At 36.4% G+C, this 19,780-nt stretch overlaps 1 protein-coding gene across 8 annotated transcripts in view; it reads left to right on the top strand.

The window, feature by feature from the left end:
* The window catches only part of LOC126167729 (intersectin-1), a 299,692-nt gene that overhangs the window by 170,783 nt on the left and 109,129 nt on the right, over positions 1 to 19,780 (top strand). For all 8 annotated transcript variants that reach the window (XM_049920505.1, XM_049920504.1, XM_049920503.1 and 5 more), the window contains one exon: positions 16,253 to 16,356. In XM_049920505.1, the coding sequence (XP_049776462.1) occupies positions 16,253 to 16,356 (104 nt within the window). The remainder of the gene's footprint in view (positions 1 to 16,252; positions 16,357 to 19,780) is intronic.

Genomic DNA, 19,780 nt, shown 5'->3' with positions numbered 1-19,780 from the left:
TTACTCCATCTTTCTGTTAAAGTTTGTAACATTTTCATACCTGCTGCTTATACGTATGAAGTTTAACAACTGTCACTCATAAATACTCAGGACATTTGGGCAGTGGCTGTAGTATAGTGTTATTGTACAAATTCAGTTGATGATACTAAATGTCTTCTATCTGAAGATTAGCAATACTAAGTGATATAATGTGTTGTTCCTTGTATTAAAATGACTGTGAAGTAAATACGCTTGGATAGCACAGTCTCATGGTTGTAGCTTACCTGACTGAAGGAGATGTATGTATACACAGATAGATCTGACTGTTAGTAGTTGTAAATATTGTGTTCTAGTATTTATTAATATAATTGTACTTTAGTTACATAATGAATCATATATATATGTATACACATTTATTACGTAATGAATGTGTTTGTTGAATCTCATTGGTTTTTGATGTTGTGTAGAACAGTTTGTAACACAGAGTTTAAATTGTGTTATGTACACCACATTATTACAGATAACCTATATAAATTATCAAGAATATCTTTATCTTGAGCACAGCACTTGCCATAAAATCAAAACAATGAGTGAAGCCAGTATAGTGATTAGCAAGAATTGATTATCTTCCAGTTATTGCAATCCACAGAGTAGTTATTATATATCCCATTTAAAAAGCCACAAATCTTGCTTCCAGAATGCAAAATATATATATATTGATATGTATGACAGCAGGTCATTAATTGTATTTTTTTTTTTAATCTGAGCCACAATGTGCCTCTGATATTATTTAGCATATTGTACTACTTACCTCACATTAAGGGGCATACTAAATATTTAGGGATTTCACATTTAATCTGCACTAGGAGGCACATAAGTGGTTGCAGTTAAAATTTTATGAACACAACCTTTTTTATTCTTTTACAAGTTATTGCTAAGCATAACTTTTTAGTTTATTTTGCTGTATATGCAAGAATGTGCAAAGAAATCTTGAAAATCATATTTTAACGAGTAAATTTGGGTCTTGTTCCACAAGTATGGAGAAAGAAAATATCAGATAAAAGTATTTCCCCAAATATAATAATCAACAATATTTTTGTCAGTTGTTTTGCACTACAAAATGTGTAATATTGTCATCATCTATGAGTGATCTCCTGAACCTTGCAATTATAGGATACTTCTCATGTTTTGGAAATGTTTTACCAGAGCATATAAATATCTCTCCAGAATCTCAACTTATTTGTTCAATTCTCTCACCATATAGCTAATGATGTATTCAAATCACATGGTTACTGTTTTGTATAGCAATGATATTTTGTTGTTGTTTTTTTAATTTTTTAAATAATCTATTGACATATAGTCCAATTGTTATTACACCAAAAATGTTACTGTTATGGTCATTGTTATGAATGAAATGTGACGTTGCAGGAAATATGCTCATCATTGGATGTAAATGTAATATGGGAAAATTTTGTCATTCATGTAATTATGGTACATTATGAATTGTAAATTGTGACTTTTTAAAAATACTAATGCATATCAGAAAAGAATAATGTGTAAGACTTGTTTTGTTAGCCATAAAGTTTGACAAATTTGTGTAAATCAGTTGTGCCATAAGACAGCTTGTTTGTAGAAATTGATTTGTGTACAATTTGCTTGAAGCTTAATGGATGATGAAAACAATGCCTATTAAAGTGACTAATTTGTCTGGCCATTAAATATTATCTCTCTCTCTCTCTCTCTCTCTCTCTCTCTCTCTCTCTCTCTCTGTGTGTCCCCTGTCCCTCACCATTATAAGGCCATACTTGCCATTTTCTTCTCTCTCTTGGATGACCCCTTTCATCAAGGTACTACATTTAAGCATATGTATGCAATAAAGCATCAAGATTCAGTATCAGCATATGACAAATAAACATGTTGTTAAAAAGTTATTCAAACTGATTTTTATGTCTTTTTAATACTTTCTGTCTGCACTTGATACTTTGTTTCTACAATTCCCCCTCCCCCCCCTCCCCCAGCTCACTCATAAAACATTAAAACTGCTGCAAAGTAAATATTTGCTGTAAATTGTTTCATGGTAATGATTTGGCATATGAAAGATTTCCTATTAGCAATGGTTAGAAATGTTAGTAAAATTGTGGCTTTAACTCTCACGGCGTGACATTACTCAGAGGCCTATTTTTGCCAGTAATTCATCTATAATACCAACTGACTGATTATCAGTAGTTGCTAATTAAATATTCACAGTTATGAGGAACTGGAGCTACTTCTGACTACCTCTTTATGTACACCTCCTAAAACAGTATGTTTTACTTTCAAGTGTTAGATCCTTAAAGATTGTTAGGATGCATTTATGCTGCCACCTTGTTGCCTGCTGGCATAGGATGGCATTCAGAAATCATACCCACTGCATCTTACTGGTGCATTTAACCTGCAGTGTCATTGCTCACTACGATCCTTGCTGGCTTGTGTTTCGTGCTGTGACCATCACTGCATGTCCTGAAACTTGAGCCGTGATTTACTGCTTCGAGGTCACTCCAGCAGCGTTGTCTGATTCTATGTGCACGCATTCTGCTAGCTATGTGACCAGCTGCAGGGTAATTACTCCCAGTGTGCAGCGAGGAGTGAGGCTGTAGTGTAAATGAACAAGGCACCCTGCAAATGGCAAGGTGCAATGTGTAAGCAATGAGATGCCAGCAGTGAGACTGCAGCATAAATGCTCCTTAGACTGTGAGTTGGTAAGAATAAGGTCTGCATTAAATCTTCTCTGATGACATCTTTGACTGTAGGTATCCATCTGTATCTTTGTCCAATATTGACGTGCACAGTACTACGTTAATCATCCATATCAACATTTTCCCCCTGCCCCCCTTAGTTGCGTGGTACTGTGTTAATCGTGCATGTCAATGTTGTTCTCAAAGAGCCATTGTGGATCTTGGCAAGGTGGGGTGGCTTGCTTGCTTCGGTGATATGGATAGCGATGGTGTAGATGCAGCAACAAGTGAACGGTATCTGTGAAGAGGCCAACAAACCTGTGTTTTCTGAGGAGGGCATCAGCCTTTTCAGCAGTTGTAGGGGCAACATCTGGATGATTGCCTGATCTAGCCTTGTAACAGTTGATCAGTATTTCCTGTGTTGGTGCTGTGAACTGCTGAAAGCAGTGGAGACTACAGTTATTTTTATCGAGGACATGCAGCTCTACTATATGCCTTAACGATGATGGCATCTTCTTGCAAAAAATAGTCCCCTGTTCTGATCTCCAAGCGGGCACTACACTGAAAGATTTCATCAGGAAAAACGGCCATTCATTAGGTCAGAGCTTGAAATGTTAGCTCTTTTTATTGGACAGGTAGATTAGGTCATTTAAAAAAAGAAATGGATAGTTGTTAGTTATTGTTGATATAAGAAAAGTGCAACTGCAGAAAGTACAGGACTTCTAGTCAGGTGGACAAAGGGTTACAATTACAAAATCAAATGAGTGTAATGCAAGAATGACAGTAAGAATGTGAGTAAGCTACTATGAACAGCATAATGGATGCATTAGGATTTCCACGGTAGACATGAAACAAACACCTACCATCACAGAAGTTCATATGTCTTCTAGCTCCACAGAAGTTGAAGAAATTGAGAGAATGTATGATGGGATAAGAGAAATTATTCAGATAGTTAAGGCAGAAGAAAATTTAATTATTATGGGACTGAAATAAAGTTGTATGAAAACGAAAAGAAGGGAAAATAGTAAGTGCACAAGGACTGGGAAAAAGGGGGAAGCCACTTGGTAGAACTTTGTATTGGTCATAATTTAATAATTACAAGCACTTGGTTTAAGAACTGTGAATTAAGATTGTGTACATGATGTTCTGGAGTCCCTTGGAAAACTAGATAAATTATTAAATTACAAGACAGAGATTTTGAAACAAGATTTTAAACTGCGGAACATTTCTGGCAGCAGATGTGGATTGTGGCCCCAGTTTATTTATTATAAACAGCAGACTAAAACTGAAGAAATGCCAGAAAGATAAGGAATTGTGAAGATGGGACGTGAAGAAATTGAATGAACCAGAGATTGAGAGTTTCAAAGTGAAAATTAGGCAACAACAGGTGGAAGCAGATCTGAAATATAATAGTCATTGTGAAGGATGAAATAGTGAAGACAGCAGTGTGTCAAATAGGCAAAAAGAAAGCTGTAGTAGAAATCCTTGGATATCATGAGGTATTCCTTGTAACTGACAAGGGAGAGAAAGTGCTAGGTCCCAACTCTTTTTTTAAAATTGCTCAATGTGAGCCAGTGTGCTGTGGTGGCTTGCTCAGCTTCGAGTAGCTCCACCATTATCAGTTTTGTAGTTATCTTTTACACTAGCAGTTTTTTGAGTAAGATGAAAGCTGGTTGATCATTGATAACATTTCTTGATGTAGCAAAATTAATAAAATTACTATTATTCTTGCATGCACCTACACTGCTACTCACACCCTGCAGCCCCCCCCCCCCCCCCATCTCCCCCCCCCCATTCCCCTCCTTCCAGTGATCCTTCCAAAAATTGCTAGCGAACTGTTCTTGCTGCGTAATATTCATGTGTGAATTTAAACCAACTAATCCGAAATAGAATGCATCTGACTGATAAAAAGACAGTTGTGGAAAATTGCTAAATCTGAGAATAATTTAGTGTGTGTTGATAGACATGTTGCTGTTGGGGTGATTTTTATTCTGCTATAGAATCAATGGTATACTGATATTATTGCAGTATTTATGACATACAAACTGCAATGAAGAAACTCCCATGACTTTTTAATCAAGAATATTCAAACTAACCTATGCTTTCAGGTTAAAATTGTTTCTCTCACTAGCAGTTCGTACAAGTAATCTTACACGCATAGTCTTTTTCTTTTTTTTCTTTTAAATTTCAACTTTATTCATTAGACTACTTTTAATGCATTTTGCTGTACTCAACATTTTTAATTACTATAACTTTTAGGTAATATTTTACTTGTAGATATCACTACAGTTTTATTTAAACAGCATATAAAATTTAGTCAGTGAATTGATAGGCTCAAGGTGTGGCGTACTGAATTTACAAAATCTTTCAAAAGTCTTACAGCCTTTGTCTCATCTTTTCTTTAGAGTGGAGTAATAAATTATGTAGTTGGAAGACACTACTTTTTGTGTGCCAAAAAGAAAAAGAAAAAGGATGGTTCTCTGCCACTTCAGGTGCAAGCAGTCTGAGCTAACTCTTCCCAGTATTTCTAACAATGCAAATTACACACGCAGATGCTCAGTAGCTACCCAAAAATATCGGGCAGAGCCAGCACTGGTGTTTGCCTATAACTGTCTACAGTTCTGCAATAGGTAGCTTATACCAACAAACACATCCAGTCTGGAAGACCAGTAATAAACTTCTCATTATTTGATCTCTCAGGTTTTCTTGGTGCAGCTGATTAATGGTCTGCTTCCAGGTGTTCTGTTGAAGTGTTATTTCCATTTTGTGGAAACAGTGACTCAGCAGAATACCTGGAAGCACACCATTAATTCTCATGATTTGTTTAATAGCAGTTAATATGCATTTTATTTGTTCATTGCAGTGTAGATTATTCTTTGCAAGGTGCTGCCTTTGCAAAACATGTAACATAATATAACACAAATAATTACAGATATGGAAAAACAATGCAACATATAAACATTATTCGCAAATTTATTTGTTAGTACTTACTATGCATGATGCAAATACAAATACTGAATATGTTTTTTGTAAGTGAAATGGAAATGGGATGTTGCAACAGAAAATGCAAAATAGTTGAGCAGATATGGCTAGAGGACAAAATGCAAGGTTGTAGAAGCATGCATAACTAGAGGAAAGACAGGTGATATCAGTAGGAAAACTAAAAAGGCTTTTGGACAAAAGAGAAGCAGGTGTATCAATACCATGTGCTCAGATGGCAAGTCAGTATTAAACAAAAACTAGACAAGTGTGAGTTGGACTTGTATTCAGGGAGTTCCATAAAAAAATTAATTATGTATGTAGATAATACTAATAGTTTTATATGGCTTAATGGTCTGGTGCAAGTCTTTCTATTGGATGCCAATTGTGTGCCCTTAACATACCCCAGTTATCCAACTGAGGAAAGGGGACCTACGGTTTAATGTGGAATCTGAACTACTTGTTGGATCTGGCCACTCCTCATGTCACTGAGAGTTGAAGGCTAGGTTAAAATGAAGACTGAAAAATCTGTAGCCTGACGAAGTTTCAGTCCCATGACATCTTGGTTTCCAGGCACTTGCTTTACTGCTAGATTACCAGGCCCGGTTTGTATATGGACAATTCATGAGCGTGTTTGCGAGTATCAAAATATTTGACATATATGGCCGTATCTTTTGACTACATTGATTTAGAAATTTAAATTAGTTACACTGTCAGGGGACTGTGGCCTTAGTAGATGGCATAAACTTCAGCTTGATACCTCAACCTGTTCCCAAGAAAAAAGGGTTCTTAACAGATCGACTGACAGACAGACAAACAACAAAGTGATCCTGCAAGGGTTCCATTTTACTGATTGAGGTACAGAACCCAAAAAAGTAAAGCTGAAAGTTGTACGAAATTGTATAGAAGGACTACACAAAGAAATGAACTACCAAGCAATATTACAGAAACAAAAGAGAGAGTAAATAAAGAAGATATGTAAGAGACATGGTGTAGCATGAAGAATTTGACAGCGCACTGAACCACCTAAGGCGAAACAAGGCCCCAGTAGTAGACGACATTCACTCATAATTGTTGAGATCCTTGGGAGAGCCAGTTAAAGATCAAACTATTCTGAATGGTGTGCAAGATTCATGAGACAGGCAAAATACCCTCAAGACTTCAGGAAGAATCTAAGTCCAAAACAGGCAGGTACTGACAGATGTATTACTGAACTATCAGTTTAATATGTCATCATTACAAAATACTCTCATGAATTATTTATAGAAGAATGGAAAAATTGTACAGACCAGTCTTGGGGAAGATCAGTTTATGTTCCAGAGAAATGTAGAGACGTGGTGAGGCTATACTGACCCTACGACTTTTCTTAGAAGATACATTACAGAACACCAAACCTATGTTTACAGTATCTGTCGATTGAGCTATTGAGTGTGATTACAGGAACACACTATTTGAAATTCTGAAGTTAGAAGAGATGAAATACAAAGTGAACAAAGGAGAAATTTGGAAAAAGAATTAAAGTTCATCGAGAAGAAATGAAGGCTTTGAGGTTCGCCGGTGACCCTATAATTTTGCCAGAGATGGGAAAGGAGTTGGAAGAGCAGTTGAACAGAATGGGTAGTGCCTTGAAAAAAGGTTAACAGAAAAACATCAACACAATAACACAAGCATAATGGAATGTAAGTCAAATTAAATAGTGCAAGTGAGTTTCACTATTTTAACAGCAAAATAAGAATATAATCTAAAAAAGATAAATTGTTAACATCAAATGTAATTCTAAATGTTAGCAAGCAGGCCTATTTGATGAAAATATTGGTCTGGAGCATAGCCCTGCACGGAAGTGAAATGTGGGCAATAAACAGTTCAGGTAGGAAGAGAATAGTTTTGAAAATGTTGGCTACAGAAGAGTGCTGAAGATAAGATGAGTATATTGAATAACTAATCAGTAGATATTGAATCCAGTTGGAGAAACAAATTACAGCACAATCTGTATGAAAAAAGGATAGACTAGTGTGGAAATCAGGATCAAACCAGTCTTCAGATTGAAGACAACATGAACATCATTTTATCTTGTGGTGATTGTACTATTGACTTGAATGTGTATGTATTTTGCCAGGCCAGTGTGGTCGTGGTTGTATGGATGTAGAATGTGGGCAGTAGTATATAGTTGTTGAATATTTGTCTCACTTGACTGATAGTGAAAACTGTGGCTGTGTGTAGTGCATATGAATGGAGTCAAAATAAGGTACAGTGCCACTACTGGCATGAAAAGAGAATGAAAACAGCTGCAGGATTTTCCAACTATGCTATTGACTCTATTAGAGGCACTGTAGGCGAGCTATCAGCAAATGGTTATTTACTTTATATATTATGTTGCGCCAATCTTTAACGTCTTACTTTCTTGCTAATGAAACACATTTGGCTGCCAAGAGAGTAATGTGTGAACCTTTCAGTGACTACTGTAGCAGAATATTGTCACAATGTCTTTCACAAAACCTGAAGAAATTCTGGTTGTGTGTAAAGGCTGTTAGTGACACCAGTGTTAGTCTCTTTTGAATCATGGATGAGACATAACCTAAAACTGAGGATGGCTTATCAAAAGCTGAAATGCATAACATCATTTTCATATGTTCCTTTACAAAGGGAAACTCAGTAGTATGCCTCAGTTGAAATCTCATACCACTGAAAAGATTGAAATAGAGATTAGTGTCAGTATTATTGAGGAACAGCTGAAACCATTATAATTAAAAAAAACTCCATTGTCATGATGGAATCCCTATCAAATTCTATACTCAGTTCGAGGCTGAATTAGCCCTTCCTATAACTGAAATCTATCATAGACCCCTGGAACTAGAACTGTGCCCAGCAGTTGGAAGAAAGCACAGGTCATAAACATTTACATGAATAGTAGCAGAAGTGATCCACAGCACTAATCATCCAATATCCTCGACATGCAGTAGTGGTAAAATCTTCGAATGTATTCACAACTCATATGTAAAGAGGCATCTTGAACAGAAAGACCTTGTACATGTCAACCAGCATAGATTCCAAAAACACAGAACATGTGAAACCCAACTCTCACTTTTCTCACATGACATACTCAAAGCCACAGATCAAGGCAGTCATAGACACAATATTCCTTGATTGCCAAACTGCATTTGACTTAGTACCACATCAGTACTTAACGTCAAAAGTACAGTTGTATGGCATATCAAGCAAAATCTGTGACTGAATACTGAGGGTATTTTGATAGGAAGGATGCAGCAAGTTATCTTGGATGGAGAGTCATCAACAGATGCAGAAGTAACTTTGGGTGTATACCCCAGGGACATGTGTTAGGGGCCTTGCTGTTTGCATTGTATATTAATGACTAGGTGGATAAAATTAATAGTAACCTCAGACTTTTTACAGATGATGTGGTTACATGCAGCTAAGTACTGTCTGAAAAAAGTTATACAAGTATTCAGTCATATCGTAATAAGATTTCAAAGTGGTGCAAAGACACAACTTCTTTATATGTTCTTAAAGGTGAAATTGTGTAATCCACAAAATGAAAAAAATGTAGTATGCTGACTATAATATCAGTGGATCTCTGTTGAGATTGGTCAACTCCAACAAATAACTGGGTGTAACAATTTGAAGGGATATATTACGCAACAGTCACATGATTTCAGTAGTAGGTAAAGCAGGTGGCAAACTGTGATTCATTGGTAGAATATTAGGAAAATGCAGTCAGTCTACAAAGGGATTGCGTACAGAACACTTGTGTTACTGAATTATGTCAGACCCATACCAGGTGACTGACAGGTAATAGTCAACAGATACAAAGAATGGCAGCAGGAATGGAATGGTAATGGGTTTGTTCGACACTTGGTTGTGTGTGATGAAGTTGCTGAGAGAAATTGAAATGGCAGATACCTGAAGATAGATGCAATCTATCCAAGAAAGATCTACTTAGAAAGTCTTCTATCTAGAAATATATTACAGCTCCCATGGGGATCATGAAGACAAGATTAGACTAATTACAACACATACAGAGGCATTTAAGCAATCATTCTTCCTGTGATCCATATGTGAATGGAATGGGAGAAAGCCTTAATGATAGGTAGAATGGGGTACATGCTCTGCCATGCACTTTTTATTTATTTGCATAGTATAGAAGTAAATACAGATTCACAGATATATATGTTATCACTTATTGCTTAGAAGTTTACCCAATAGCTTGTATTATAACCATCTTACTCTTTTGAAATGCATAGCTTCTGTAGAGGGGAGTGGAAGGAGTGAATAAGAGTAGAATCAGTTCCATAATAGCTGGGGTTGTTGTACGTCATTTGTAGGAAAATATCTGCATTATTTTTATTTTGTTTACTCTCGATAGTTTGATTAAGTTCAATGAAAGTGAATGTAACTAAAAACACAGTAGTAAAGAACTGCATATCACGCGTGTACATAGACAGTACACTAAAGTCTTTCAATGTGAGGAAAAGCAAATATTTACAACTACTGTAGCATGAAAATGGTAATGGAAAGTTCTGGTCAAATGGCAGTAATTTAAATTGATTGCTAATCATACAAGTGTGGATTAATGCAGTTGGTAAAAAACATAGTAAATAACTTAATTTTTGTAATGGCAAATACACACATACACAAAAAAATAAGTTTCAACTCTGAATAATTCTCAGTCAAATCGCAGATAATCTCCTCATTCAGCAAAATTTTCTTCACTCAAAACCCTCCACCGTCCCACCTTCTTTTTATTTTTATTTTTTGTAAATATAGTACAGAAAAGAGAGAAGTTGTATAGAGTCAGATCTGGAGAATAATGTGGGTGTGTTGTTCTTTCAAAGCCCATGAACAGTGTCCTACTGCAAGAACATATTTGTGTGCAGTGTCATTACTCTTTCTGTTTCAGGTTGCCATGCAAATTTCATAATAACTGGCTTTCCTAAATATGATTTTATAATATCCTTCCATCAGTTTTTTTTAAATAGAGGCAACTATCTCAATCACAGTTTTGTAGAACATGTTCCGTTCCATTGTGTTGGACTGCCTTTCAGGTTTCGGTTGCATTCGTAATTCTTCCCTTGTTACTTTGTTTCTATTACTTAGTGCTGCCTTTCACAGATCTTAGAAGTTTAGTTTCTGATGCTTCTGGTGGCCGCAAATCTTTATTTTTTTCAGTGTTTAGCTTTCCACCCCATAAAATAGAGGGGGAACTACCAAGACTATATAAAATTTCATTTGGGACTCTTTTCTTTTCTAACCCTTCGGTGCTCTCCTTATCATGTCAAATATATGCTAGTATGTATTAGCTTTCTCTGTGTACCCTTATCTTGATCATTTGGTATGTCACATCCTAAATTATTGAAATGTGCTATCTGTTCTATTTGTTTATTTTTCAAATTATAGAGTGCAGCAATCAGTCATCCTTTTTAGATTTTATTATGCAAATCCAGATTTTGGCTAGTAGCCAACTGGAAAAAGTCATGGTTTTATTTTATTTATCTCATTTAATTTATATAGTGTCATTTGTAATTTATCTTCATTGTCTTATATGATAACCTGGCCATCGAATAACATTGTGTTAACATATCTATTCCTTCCAGTATTTATGCCTGATGGTGTCCTATCTCATTTCCATTTGCTGATCATGCCATCTATATAGATACTGAATAATGTTGGTGACAAACTATACCCTTGTTTTACTCCTTAATTTGTCTGTTTTCAGTCGTTATCTCTTTGCCCCTTTCTGTTCTAATTGTGGTGTTCATAAATAGGCTTTTTGCAATTTGGATCATATGTTTAGGGATTTCTCTTTTTTCCATTATGGCCCTTAGCTTCTCTCTGTGAATTCTATCAAATTCTTTTATATAATTCACAAATTCTATGTGAGTTTCCAGGTTAAATTCTCATCACTTTTGAATTATCCGTTTCAGTGGAAAAGCCATATCTATGCATAATCTTCCCTTTCTGAAACCTGCTTGTTCCTACATTAAAATTACATGAAATATTTCACAGCCTTTCCTTCATTTTGCAGTATATTTTTAAGAAATTTTCAGAGTACTTATACCCTTGTAGTTAGATGTATTACTTCTTTTGCCTTTCATATGTACTGAAATGACCTTTGCTATTTTCAATTCCTGTGGTATCTGAAATTTTACACAGCACATGTTCAAGTGATACAGCATTCTTATTTCTAAGAGAATGCCTCATGTTTGATAAATTCATGATGTATTCTAGCCATGGGGATTTTTGGTTTTTCATTTCTTTTTAAACTGTCTTGAGGTCTGCCAGTTCTATATTATCTGCTTCTTCTATTTCTGGATTGTTCCATAGTTTTTTATAATGTGTAATCCAGACAGATGTTTGTATGACATTTATATTTATGCTATATCTCTCTTATTTATTGAGTTGTTTAATTAATTTGTATGCTGTTTCTTGTCTCCTATGGATATCATGTTGAGCAGATAATCAGTATTAGAGAAGAAATCATTAGAAGTTAAAGGAAGGGCAATACCATCAGAAAAGAACTGAAGTAAAAGAAGTAGTACATTGTGAGAGATATTTTTAAATATATTAACACGATGTTATTCATGGATGATCAGATTGTTATTCAAGACAGAAGATAAATTACAAATGGCACTACATAAACTAAATGAGATAAGTGCAAGCTACAACCTGACTATAAACTAAACTAAACTCCACGTGAACAGGCCATGAAGGCCCAACAGTACCAACCAGCCACCGTATCATCCTCAGCCCACAGGCGTCATTGGATGCGGATGTGGAGGAGTGTGTGGTCAGCACACCACCCTCCCGGCTGTTCTGTCAATTTATGAGACCCGAGCCACTACTTCTCAATCAAGTAGCCCCTCAGTTTTGCCTCACAAGTGCTTAGTGCACCCCACTTGCCAACAGTGCTCGGCAGACTGGATGGTCACCCATCCAAGTCTTAGCCCAGCCCAACAGCGCCTAACTTAAATGATCTGATGGGAACTAGTGTTATCACTGAGGTAAGGCCATTGGCACAACCTGAACTATATCTATAAATAAAACCACGGCCTTTTGCGGTATCCACGAGCACAAACAAACATAGTCCTCAATAATAAACCAATAGAACAGATAGCCCATTTCAAGTATTTAGGATGTGACATACCATATGATCAAGATATGAATACACAGAAAAAGCTGTAACATACCAGCATATATTTGGCCTAATAAGGAGAACACTTAAGGATAAAACAAGAATAGAGTCCCAACTGAAATTTTATACAATCATGACAGTTGCCACTTTATTATTGGGACAGAAGTTAGATGCTGCGAAATAAAGATTTACGGCAACTAGAAGCATCATACAATATGATGTCCTTTAAAAATTCTGCATGATTGTGAAGCCTGACCATGAGAAGTTAAAGACCATTTTTTGTTTATGTCTTCACTAGTTGTTGTTTGATTGAGCAGTTGGATGACTCTGTTCCGATGCATCTACATTTACATCTACATGGATACCCTGCAGACCACGCTTAAGTGCGCGATAGAGGGTTCATTGAACAACCTTCACAATAATTCCATATTATTCCAATCTCAAATAGCGTATAGGAAAAATGAACACCTACATCTTTCCATGTACATGCCACAACAAGAAATGCCTTTGTTTATGACCACTCCAAATCCCGTATCTTGTCAGTGACACTCTCTTCCCTATTTCGCGATAATACAAAATGTGCTGCTCTTCTGTGAACTTTGTCAGTGTACTCCATTAATCCTATCTAGTAAAGATCCCAGATCACCAATACTCCAAAAGAGGATGGACAAGCGTAATGTAGGCAGTGTCTTTAGTAGATCTGTTACATTTTCTAAGTGTTCTGCCAAGAAAGTGCAGTCTTTGGCTTGCCTTCCCCACAACATTTTTATGTGTTCTTTCCAAAGACACAGATTTCTTAAGCTGTCTTCTTGCAAATGATGTATTTTAAATATTTTGTTTAAATTATTTGTGTCTTTATTTTTAATTTTTTGATTACTTTGTCTGTCTCAAAAATCTTAATGCAACAGTCATTGATCAGGATGCCATGAATTTTACAGACAATTTCTTCAGGAGAAGTGTCAGTTATGGGTCTGGCAATGTCTTGAAATCTTCAGTGCTTGTATGACCACAGTTAAATTCATTTATCCAGTAATAAACTGTGATGAAATCTGGTGCAGAACCATGTTTCATCATAGCAAAATACTAATTTATAAGTTTTCAGCTGCCTGAAATATGTGATATCAATTACTTATGACAAATTCAAACAAAGCAATGTCCATTTTACTTGTTTTGGAAAGAAAACATGACAATACTCACTCTTACCCACCTCTGTGGCCAAAGCTACTAATGCACATTCTTGCAGTGGCACTTGACCCGGGGCTAAGCCAGTTCAAATCCTGTTGGTTGAAAAAATTTTCACTCCCAGTATCTGGCTGGAAAGAAGAGGATGAGTACATCATGAACTGATTAAGCATGAGGAGTTATTTTAGAATTAATGCTGTATCTCTTGAACAGGTGCTGTGAAAAATTTGAGATACCACAGGAATGGAAAATAGCAAAGGTCATTTCAGTACATAAGAAAGGCAAAAGAAGTCATGCATCCAACTACAAGGGTAAAATTACTCTGAAAGTTTTTTACAAGATAAAGGGAAGGCTGTGAAATATTTCATGTAATTTTAATGGAGGAACAAGCCGGTTTCTGAAAGGGAAGATTATGCATAGATACTGCTTTTTCACTGAAACTGATAATTCAAAAGTGACGAGAATGTAATCTGGAGACTCACATAGCATTTGATACCATTCACAGAGAGATGCTAAGGGCCATAATGGAAAAAAAAGGAATCCAAGTTTCAAAAAGCATATAAATGAATACCACAATTAGAACAGACAGGGGCGAAGAAATAACGACTGAAAACAGACAAATTAAGGAGTAAAACAAGGGTATAGTTTGTCACCAACATTATTCAGTATCTATATAGATGACATGATCAGAGACTTTGCACTAATGTCCTGGCTTCAGTACCAAATCTCTCCACAGTGTCTCACAAAGTTAGGACATGTGACACTGTTGATGGTAATCAGTCCATTGGATGGGGACATTAAGCTCTGCTATGTGCCAGCACCTGGCTTCACCATCTCCCTTCTATCACCATCATCATCATCATCATCATCATCCATCACAAACATTACATTGCATTACACTACACTACACACACACAGACAGAAAAAAATAAGTACTGTAATGGAGCATGTTGCATATAAATAAACACACAAAAGAATACTTGCTCTTACCAATTCATGTTGTTTAACAAGTTTTCTTAGTGTTTCTTAGAAATTTGTGATTGTTAAAGATCAGTCCTTACATATGCCAGATCTGTCCAGGCCTCATATTTTATATGGTGTGTTTTCAGAGATGAGAGGATAGATGATCTTAGTTGTTCACTGTACGGAAGTATCGACTTCAAGGGGATAAACTTACAATCTTGAGACACAGTGATTTTGGCCAGTTTAAATCAGTAATTACTGACCTGTTCTATTACGGTATATTGATAATTTTTACTTATCAGAAACCAAAACATTGCATTAAAACAAGCGTTCAGTGCATAGTGCCGTGGAATGTGGAAAAAACCGCAAATTGGTGTTCGTAAGAAGAAGAACAACACCAAAAATGCAACAGGAGCGTAATATGTAAGAAATTGTCCACGCAAGCTGCCACTGATGATGCCTTGCAGAAAATAAAGGCGAAATGCATATGGCACTAAAATTGTGTTTTATTCAGTTGCTGTCAGATGGTCCATAAGTAAAAATGATCAATATACCGTAATATTACATGCAACTGAGGAAGACAGGACTACAAAAGATGAAGATGACCTGTTCTATGTCTGGATGTGAGATGAAGCCGATTTCCCATATCAATCAGTGAGTTGGATTCCCCTAAAATCTGACAATTATTTAAACTTTTGATTCTGTTATAAACATGATATTTCATTAATTCATGTCTTTTGTCACTATGCTACAAAATTCATAAATATTAAATTATTTTGTTAAGTGAGACAATTGTAATTGGACAGGACACTGGACCATCTGTTTAAAGGCTATGGATATGTTTCCAAATTTTTTCAGATTGCTTTAGGCCTCAGTGAATTTACAGAAGTAGTATATATAAAGGAAAATTGTTCATTCTGAAAGCTCAATGTTAAAATTCTTATTTGTACGTGGAGTATGTTTTTCCCAAGTGCTGCCTTTACACTTTGTGTGTCTTCATGTCCTATTTCTTTTCCTTAAATAAATTACTTATTTGTGTTAATTAAGAAGTTGAACATATATATTTTGAACACAGTTATAATTGTATTTGGCAACTTTTATCCATGATTAGCCATGAAGAACTTTTTGGGTTCATGCTACTTTTTAATCACAAAAATCTCACTACAGAGAGAATGTTATTTCTGCTGTGCATATAGGGAAATAAGTCATCCATTTCTGTGGAAAAAGCATACAGATTGTAATATAAATTACATATTACAGATTTTATTTTATTCTCTTCCTTTGACAGCTGACTACCATCTAAATAAGACAGAAAGGAAAAGACAAGGATGCATACAAGAACTGATTGATACTGAACAGGCATATATCAATGATATGTCTATTGTCCACGATGTAAGTATACTGTTGCTTCATTGATGAGGGGAAAGCTTATATTTTAGTTTCTTTTTTAATTTATGAAGATATTCTCAAGCATATCTGTAGACGTCTGTCTCAAGATATTACTTTCCTTATTTTCCTACATTTGATTTTTTATTGATTTAAGAATTATACTAAAACAATTGGAACTCTTTTGTACATAAGTAGCAGGACTGGAAAACAGTTATCATAATAATATTCTGTTCTTTGTGACTATGCATTGTCTTAAAGGACCATTCAGGTGTATAAGATGAGCATTGTAATGCTATCATTATAGATTTTCTTTGCTGTTCTCTGTTCATAAAAACAGTGGAATTTTGTGAAGTGTGGTGACAGGAAGAACAACACTCCTGCTCAGATGAGAACCGGGTTATTAACACAAAAGCAAATAGTGCTAATGCAGAACTAGATCTAATATTGAATAATAAGAGGAATGCAGGTGAACTGCTATGTACAGCATAGCAGATCCATTATCACAGCCAAGATAAGTCTCAAAGCCAGAAACCACCACAGCAGTAAAAGTATGTTTTGTGAATAGTTAAAGATAATGAAACAAGGTTTTCAGCAAATGATAGTACACAGAGAGTCCTCTTTGATAGTGTTTACACTGCATTGTTGTTTCTGGCCATCTTGCCTTTAAATTTTAGCACATTTCTCAGGTACTTTTGCCAAAAGATTCAGTGTGGAGGTTTAACAAGTGTTGTTTCACTGCACTCATATTTTCAAATGCTTTTGAATGCAATTAAAAAAGTATATTGTTTTATTATAAAAAATTGCTTGAATGTGGAAGACATGGTAATATGCAGATAGAGATTACTGCTTAAACATCAAGCATGTGTTAATAAGAGTGAAAAGCTAAGTGCATTGTATGTAGCAGGGGTGGAAGGGGGGAAAAGAAAAACAAAAGATAAGAAAGACAATGAAAGTTGTAGAAAACTAATACAGAGTGAAGCAAAGAGTAGTTACTGTGAAAAAATGCTGAGATGCAAGAAATTAATGTAAGAAGTTAATGTAAATTAAAGCCAGGTGGATGGTGAGAACCAAGGACATGTAGTGCTAGTTCCAACCTGTGGAGTTCTGAGAAACTGGTGTCTGGGGGAAGAATCCAGATAGCGCGCGTGGTGAAACAGGCACCGAGGTCATGAATGTCATGTTGTAGACTATGCTCTGCAACAGGATATTGCGAGTTGCCAGTTTACACCCTCTGCCTATGCCCATTCATCCTAATCGATAATTCGGTGGCCTGTCTGCTGCTGAACATTTCCTCAATCTGCACCTACCTGATTCCAAACCTATGACAGCCTTCCTTCTCACCTTAATCAAATTTATACTTACCAACAACTATTTCACATTTGAGGTGAACAGATCAGGGGTATGGCCATGGGAACCAGGATGGCTCCTTCCTATGCCACCCTTTCATGGGTCACTTAGAGGGGGCTTTCCTGGGATACATAAGTCTCCAGCCCCTGGTTTGGCTTAGATACATTGAGGATATCTTTATAATATGGACTCAAGGTGAGGCTAACTTGCTAAAATTCCAGAAATCTCTGAATGCCTTCTCACAATTAAATTTCACATAGTCCTATTCTGAATCCCATGTCACTTTCCTTAATGGTGATTTCATCCTCACCAAAGGCCATCTACACACTTCCGTCCACATTAAACTTACCAACAAACAACTGTACTTACAGTTTGACAGTTGCCATCCTTCTCATGCCAAACATACCCTCCCATACAGCCTTGGCATATGAGGCAAACGTGTTTGTTTGGATGCAGACCCTTTACAGCAATACACCACCATTCTCACCTTAGCCTTCAGTGCACGTAATTATCCCACCAGTCTAGTTAAAAAGCAGATTTCCTGGGCCCTCAAATCCAATCCCAGTACTGCTGATCCCTCCGAAAAACAACTTCAGAGCCTACCATTGATGACTCAGTATTATCCGGGTCTGGAATGTGTTAATCAGCTACTTCAACAGAACCATGACTTCCTAAAATCATGCCCTGCAATGAGATCCATACTGCCTGAAATTTTGCTCACCACATCTAGAATAGCTTTCTGTTGTCCTCCCAATCTCCACAATATTCTTGTCAGACCCTATGCTCCGTCTGCACCCATCTCCCTACTCTATGGCTCCTACCTCTGTGACCATCCCCACTGCAATACTTGCCCTATGCACCCTCCTCCCACCACCTATAACAGTCCTGTAATTGGAAAAACATGTACTATCAAAGGGAGAGCCACCTGCGAAATGACACTTGTCATGTACCAGCTGTTCTGTAAACACTGTTCGGCCTTCTACATCGGCATGACTACCACCAAATTATCAATTAGAATGAATGGGCATAGGTAGTGGGTGTATACTAGCAACTCACAATATCCTGTTGCAGAGCATGCTCTACAACATGAGATTCGTGGCCTCGGTGCCTGTTTCACCACGCATTTCTTCACTGTAACTACTCTTTGCTTCACTCCGTTTTAGTTTTCTACATCTTTCATTGTCTTTCCCATCTTTTTTTTCTTTTCTTTTCTTTTTTTTCCACTTCCCCCCTCCCACCTCTGTTACGTACAATGTACTTAGTTTTCCACTCTTATTAACACATGCATGATGTTTAAGCAGTAATCTCTGTCTGCATATTACCCTGTCTTCCACCTTTATGCTCTCAGGTTTTCAAATCTCATCTGAAGCTGTCCCCAACAATCACTCTTTTCTTGTAAATGTGTATGGTAAGTCTCTCCTGATCCGCAGTTCTGGGTGACTTTCTCAAAATCTACCCCTTTTCATAGACCTCTCCCGTCCTTTTTCTTCACCTCTCTTCCTTCCCTTTCAACCCTTCTGCCTGAAGAAGGAGCCACTGGCTGCAAAAGCTTGCCAATTACACCTCTCTTTTATGTGCATGTTGTGCCACCACTTGGTGAGTAATTTTTTATTTATCCAATTAAATAATTTTGTCAATAATTGATTGTTTTCCTTGTTATATAAAATAAAAGGAGTTTTCCATCTTACGTGAGTCACCTTGTATATGCCTACTATCTTCACATAAGGAAAAGAGACTGAACAGATGTTTGATGATGGAAAAGAAATTATTCAGTTCATTAAGGAGATGAAATATAATTGGAGAACTGGATTTCGGTAGTAGTAAAGAAAGAGAAGGAAAAGACACAATTTAGTCATCGCTAACACTTTGTTTAAGGATCATGAAAGAAGGTTGTACTCAAAGAAGAGATCTGGAATCACCAGAAACTTACAGATATGTCTACATCTACATTTACATCTGTAATCTGCAAACCACCTTGAGGTGCATGGCAGAGGATATGTGCCATTGTACCCGTTATTAGGGTTTCTTCTTGTTCCATTAATATGTGATGCGTGGAAAGAATGATTGTTTGAATGGCTCT

The sequence above is a fragment of the Schistocerca cancellata genome, chromosome 1, assembly GCF_023864275.1.
Source record: "Schistocerca cancellata isolate TAMUIC-IGC-003103 chromosome 1, iqSchCanc2.1, whole genome shotgun sequence".
NCBI classification, from domain to species: domain Eukaryota; kingdom Metazoa; phylum Arthropoda; class Insecta; order Orthoptera; family Acrididae; genus Schistocerca; species Schistocerca cancellata.
The sequence above is the reverse complement of the archived record's forward strand: the minus strand, read 5'-3'. Positions and strand labels throughout refer to the sequence as shown.